Here is a 6,000-nt window from a genome sequence, read left to right on the forward strand (position 1 = left end):
GGACACTGACATTCAGACTTCAGCTGCGGCCCCATTAATCAGCACTCTGGGGGCAGAGAAACCCTAAGGAGGAAGATTCTTAGAGGAGAAGCACATATCTGGGGCCTGGCCTATCCTGAGCTGCCATCCTTGCCAAGGGATAGAAAGAATGGCTTCTCAAACATAAAAGCCACCTGAAGCAAGCAGCAGCTTGTACGGGTGTAAGAGACCCTTCATTCACAAGCAGTGCTTCAAGGAGCAAATACTTTAGGAAATGGGTTGGAGCGGGGCAAGGTGTGCGTGCACAGGGATACTCCCCAAAGCCATCTCCCATCCTTCCTGTTCTTGCACACACTTCCACATCCAGTTCCTGCAGTGATGCCTCCTTGTAATCAGCTCTCTAGGCAGCATCAAAGAGGAGAAAGATGTCAAGCCATCTTGTTTGCCATCAGGGCCATCCTGGTGATACCACGAGAAATTCCACAGGCTCACAGATTTGCACTGAACCGTCAACTCTTGGAGGGGGGGAAATACTGAGAGGGAGGAATCTGCCTAGATTAAGGGAAACTGAGGCGTGGGTGCAAACCCCTTGTTTCCTTTACCAGTGGAATGATTCAATGGAAAGTGCTAGGCACCTGCCCCCAAAGCCCTATTTTCCTTTCCTTTCCTTTCCTTTCCTTTCCTTTCCTTTCCTTTCCTTTCCTTTCCTTTCCTTTCCTTTCCTTTCCTTTCCTTTCCTTTCCTTTCCTTTCCTTTCCTTTCCCTTCCCTTCCCTTCCCTTCCCTTCCCTTCCCTTCCCTTCCCTTCCCTTGGCCTTATCCATCCGGATGGTCTTCCTGTGAAGTCTGCCCCAAGGCAGCTTTGCGTGCTGGGAGGTTGAGTCCAACCCCCACCCCCCGCCCTTGGCCCTTGCTGCCACCCCAGAAGAAGGTCTCTGCCAGCCTGAGTGCCCACCACCCTATTGGCTCCAAGGACAGGGCAGGGATGGGCTGTGCCTCTCCTTTATACTGATTGGCTTTTTCTCCGTCTTTGATGTTGCAGGCTAGTCTATACCGAGGAGGGTACAGCCGCTTCACTCCCTACTAGCAAGACAGACCCAGACCCTCCTCACAATAGTAACACTGACTGCTCCTTAGAAATCCAACCAAAACCCCGTGGACATGGGCCCCTGCCCCCTGCTGCTGGCCCTTGGCAGCCTAAATCACCCATCTCTTTACCTCAAGCCGCCTGCCATGCCTCTCCTCCCACCTGTCTCTGATGGTGCACGGCCACGTTTGTGTCACTTTGCAAAGCAACCAGCCAGGGAAATGGGACAGGTGCCTGCTTTCACCAGACAAACGCATGCACACGCACGCGCACACACACACACACACATCCCACCTCAGCAAGATAACCTCAAGGAGAGCACCCTGCCTCCTAGAGCCACCCAGTGTCTGAGTTGTCCTGTTAGATCAAGTTCCATGAGAGCCTCTGGGACACTGTGGCACCCCTGGGAGGCCTCCTGCATTGTTTCAGCTCTCACATATCTAAAGGAGAGGCTGTAGCCAAAGGAACTCAGGATGTCATCCCTCTCGGGTGCAATGGCTCTTCTCACTCAAGCTCAGGCAGGGTGAAGGTGCCAGGCTGACCCAGGTGGGCAGCAGCCCAGATCCTTCCCACAGGAGAAGATAGGCAACCTTAGGCACTGTCTCATCCAGAGGGGCATCTTGCTCCCTCTGCTGCAAGGGGAGAAAAGCTCAGTTCCCCTCTTCCCATTGGAAAATGAGTGAGGGATGTACTACGAGGTTGGCCTTGGTAGGGGCTGGGAGGTGTTCTGGAGAATGTGCAGGGGGCAGGAGACCCCACAGGGTCCTCTCTGGGCCTAGGAAGTAGGTCTCTGAGGGAGCTGACTGGGATCAGGCCCTGGATGGGGCTGAGTGATCCCAACTCCTTCAACCATGCTGGCTACGGGTAACTTTCCTCATCATTGATTTGCTGAGCAAAATGGGCCCACAGCTCTGTACAAAAGGGATCTGGGCAAAGCTGAAGGATGCTGGGGACAGGGCCAACACCCCCTTCCCAAATCTAACATTCTGGACCAGCACGCACCCAGAGAGCGGAAAGCGCTTCCCTGCCTTCTCCTGCTGCCATTTTCCCCCAGGCCACAGCCTGCAGGTTGCTCCATGGAACATTCTGCCTTTGTTTTCTGTTGTAGTGAAACCTTCAGCTGTTTCCTTCTGGGACCAGGAAGGGCACAAAACATTTTTTTTTAAAGCAAAGCAACAAACAATTCCAAAACTAACAAGCCAAGCGACCGAGTGAAAGCCCCCTTCTGTCCACACATGCGCCCCAAGCGACAGGCCAGCCGGAGCGCAACCACCGACAGTCCGCCCGGACAGATGGACGGCACGGCAGCCCCACGCAGACTCTGCAAAGCCGTCCGCATCAGGAGACCCGTGCCCTGCTCCTCCCCGCTGCAGACCACGGGGCCAGGAGGGACAGGTACTGACACAGACTGGAATCCGCAGGCCCCGGGCCACCACGTCTTCCTTGCAGCCCTCCTGAAGACCTGCGGCCCACCCAGACCGCAGAAGACGCCAGGAGCGCCCGGCAGGGCTAGCCGTCCTGCTTCTTGCATCCCAGAAGCTCCCAGTGTTTTTGCGCTTTGCTGGTTCATCCATTGGTCAAGTCGGCAAGCCTTGGATTCCTGTATGGTGTAGGGCCAGGCTGGGGGCTTCTGGGGTACGCCGGTGGATGGGCACCCTGGGTTTTCAAGGGGGGTTCCTTTGAAGAAATTGCACTTTCCTCTCCCCCTGAGGATCCCTGCTCCCATCGGCCTGCAAGGCACTGAGCTCCACCCCTGCGGTGTACTTGGGGGAGGCCTGGCTGAACTCAGAGCCGAGAACGTCTGAGGCTCTCCAGGTCTCCCCCAGAACCTCCCACCCTGCTCCGGAGGGCCGAGAAATGCCCCTCCCCCATCACACTGAAGCCAGGGTGCTGGGCAAGCACTTCCTCAAGGACTGTGTGGCTGGCAAGGGAGAGCAGCGTAGCCCCCGGCTGGGGAGGGCACCAGGCTGGGCACCAGGGCATTCGGAGAAAGAACTGTTTTGCTACACAAACCAAGCTGCGCCGCCGCTGCTGCTGCTGCCGCCACCGCTGCCGCCAAGGGTTTCCTCCCCGCTCACAGCCCTTAGTGGGAGGAGTGCATGTCCTATCGCCCGCCGACCCCACCCCACCCCACCCCACCCCAGAGCCAGATGGACTCAGGGCCTCCTCCCTGCTCCTGACTTCCCCTTGGCTTAGTCATCTCATGAAACCTCACTTTCTATTCAGCATTGAAGCTCCTGACATGCCAGCAACCAGATGATCCTCCTTTTCTATTCCCGTTGTATATAGCCCCACCTTTGCCACTCCTGTCCCCTTGTACAAACCCCCCCTCCCATTTGCTGCCCTCTCTCCCACCCTGGGAGCATCAGCTACCCACCCCATTCTGTATGCTTCAAAGGTGTGACCATTCAAATAAACAGTATTTATTATTATTATTAATTATTATTAATTATTATTATTTATTAATAAAGGTTTCTTTCTTCAATGAGGATGGCTCAAGATTTTGACTGGGAGCATGGCTAAAAGTGGTGAATGGTACAAACAGGAAGGAACCTGGGAATCTGCAAAATACAGGCTGCTGTAGGAAAATGGGGGCGGGGGATAAAAATCCTGGACAAGAGAAGACCCAGGGCAGAAGGCAAATCTTTTCTAGTAGGCAGTGCAAGAGAGCTTTCAGGAAATCAGTTCACATGATCAAACTAACATCCTGAAGAATATTTCTGGCTAACTTGTCAAGGCTATCCAATCATCTTGCGGCATTCTTCCCTTCAGTCTAATCCAGGTCATTTGCTCAGCTTTGACTCAAGCCAACCAGTTTTGCTAGTTTTATTGCAACCCTCTTGGGCTGGACAGAGCTGAGAAGCACCAGCTGGATGTTCCAAAGCATTGGATGTTTGAGCTGTCTCTTTCAAAAATCCCACTTCTAAGCACTGTGGATTGATATGTTTTTTGCATCTATATTTAGCTCTCCCCACCTAATTAGGGCAGGAGACCAAGACAAGACACAGGAAAGGGGGTCCAGAAGAAAGATTAGGTGTCTAATTCTCTTGCATTGAGAAAACCCTACTTGTCTATCAAGGAAACAACCTTGCTTGCATTTGCTGAATAAGCAGCATTCCCCCCATTAGGCTTGTACACTAAGACCAATGATCTGGGAGTGTGTGTGTGTGTGCGTGCGTGCACACACACACACACAAAAACAGATCCCTTGCTTCCTCTCTGTTTGGTGCCTGTGTCCAAGATAGGTGGGGAAAGGCGCTGGGCAGCCCCCGGTCCATGACACTGCAAGTAGCCTGCTAGGTCACAGGTAGTGCAGCTATGTCCAAGGGATTCATAGTATCCTTTGCATCACTTCATAGCAATGACTGGATGCATAGAACAGTTGGGTATATATTGACTGGATTATATAGTTCCCATAAATAGTACTTACTTCCTTCTACACTTTAATCTCCTATCATTTCTGTCACCTCCACGCAAGTACGTGGAGGAATGGGGGGGGGGGTTGCTGGTCAGTAAAGTCGAGATGCCAGCCCCAACTGCACAACTGAAGCCCTGCTTTTTTTGTGTGTGTTACGGCCTCGCCCCTGCCCTGCAGACACCACTGCCCTCCAACTATAATTCTGTCCTCACATGGAAATTTCAGTTTGAATCAATTCCTGTCTCTCTGAAAGTGCCTGGAAGTTGCAATACATGCAAAATGTGGCTAGGAAGCTAACTGGTGCAATCAAATTACAGGGGTCGTATGATGCCTGTATGGAAAAATCTGCAGCAGTGAACTGGCTACTGGGCCCAATTTCAGAGGCTAAGCTTTAAAGCCCCTGATGGCTAAGAGTCCAATTCTCTCATTGCCAATCTGTCCAGCTGTGAAGATCTGCAGAAGAAGCCCCTCTGAGGGGACATTTTTAGCTGCCTTGAATGCTCATCATAGTAGAAAGGGGGGGTTTGAGGTAAATACTCAGATGGGGCTGTAGATGTGGAGGATGAAAACTAGCAGATTTCTGCATCAGAGTTCAGTGCCCACCAGCCCCAGTCAGCATGATTGGTGGCAAGCTAAATTAGAATTGTACTTTAAAAACAAACACACAGACCCCACATAGGTGGAGAAGGCTGTCATCCATGTCCAAAGAACAGACCCAGTGGATTATTTGTTCAGGAACTCCTATCAGAGATGCCTCCTCCATCAATTAATGAGGATGTGCCACTGGAGGGAGAGGACAGGAAAGAGGAAGCATTAGCAGATAAAAACTCTGTCTTAACTGCCTGAAATAAGGGCTATAGCTGAGCAACATGGAAGCCCTTGGTGCATGAAGTTAAAAAGAGCAAAAAACAAAATTGAAAGAGAAAATGTCATGAGTCCAGCCCTATGCCAGGGCCGGCATTTTTCAAAATGTCAGTTTCTTGCTCCTCACTGCAGTCATGCCCATCTGACCAGCACCGGCAGCATAAATGTCGCTGTATCAATTTCTTTTGCCTTGAGCCATCGCCACATGCGGAGACAGGCCTGTGCAGCAAAGAGCCGAGATCCGCACATGTGCCGTGCTTGGCCAAACTCCCTGCTGGTAATTGCCTGCATGCCAGACTGCGAAGAAATAATTGCTGCTATCAATTCTCTTGCCAGCGCTGCATCAGGAATTCAGAGAAGGGTGTGTGCTTGTGGTTTTGCGCAAAGCCCAAGAGGGACTCACCACACACCCAGAAGGACAGACCATGAGCTCTGTGTACCGGGGAAGCAGGAGACCGCATGGTCCATCCTCTGGCCCTTCCGTAAAAGTTTAAAGGCACCACCGCCCCCCCCCCCGCCGCAAACTGAGCTCAACTCCATGGATGCTTGCTTGCAGTCTTCTTGGCAGCAGCACAGAAATGGTTTGCCATGGTCTTCTCCCAGGCGCTCACCCATCTACAGGCAGAATGGGAAAATAAAAGTATTCCTATTAC

The 6,000-nt window shown here is 52.2% G+C and overlaps 1 protein-coding gene across 5 annotated transcripts in view; it reads left to right on the forward strand.

Moving 5' to 3' along the window:
- The window catches only part of RBFOX3 (RNA binding fox-1 homolog 3), a 59,207-nt gene extending 55,730 nt beyond the window's left edge, over nucleotides 1-3,477 (forward strand). For 4 of the 5 annotated variants that reach the window (XM_088138403.1, XM_088138400.1, XM_088138402.1 and 1 more), the window contains one exon: nucleotides 1,021-3,477. In XM_088138403.1, coding sequence (XP_087994529.1) covers nucleotides 1,021-1,065 — 45 coding nt within the window. In that variant the 3' untranslated portion in view covers nucleotides 1,066-3,477. The remainder of the gene's footprint in view (nucleotides 1-1,020) is intronic. The other variant, XM_025165442.2, reaches the window with a different exon arrangement.
- Nucleotides 3,478-6,000: the final 2,523 nt, after the last annotated feature.

This window comes from Python bivittatus, unplaced genomic scaffold (assembly GCF_059951505.1).
Source record: "Python bivittatus isolate LINGU-HERP-01145 unplaced genomic scaffold, Pbiv_v1 ctg000220_np1212, whole genome shotgun sequence".
Taxonomy (NCBI): Eukaryota; Metazoa; Chordata; class Lepidosauria; order Squamata; family Pythonidae; genus Python; species Python bivittatus.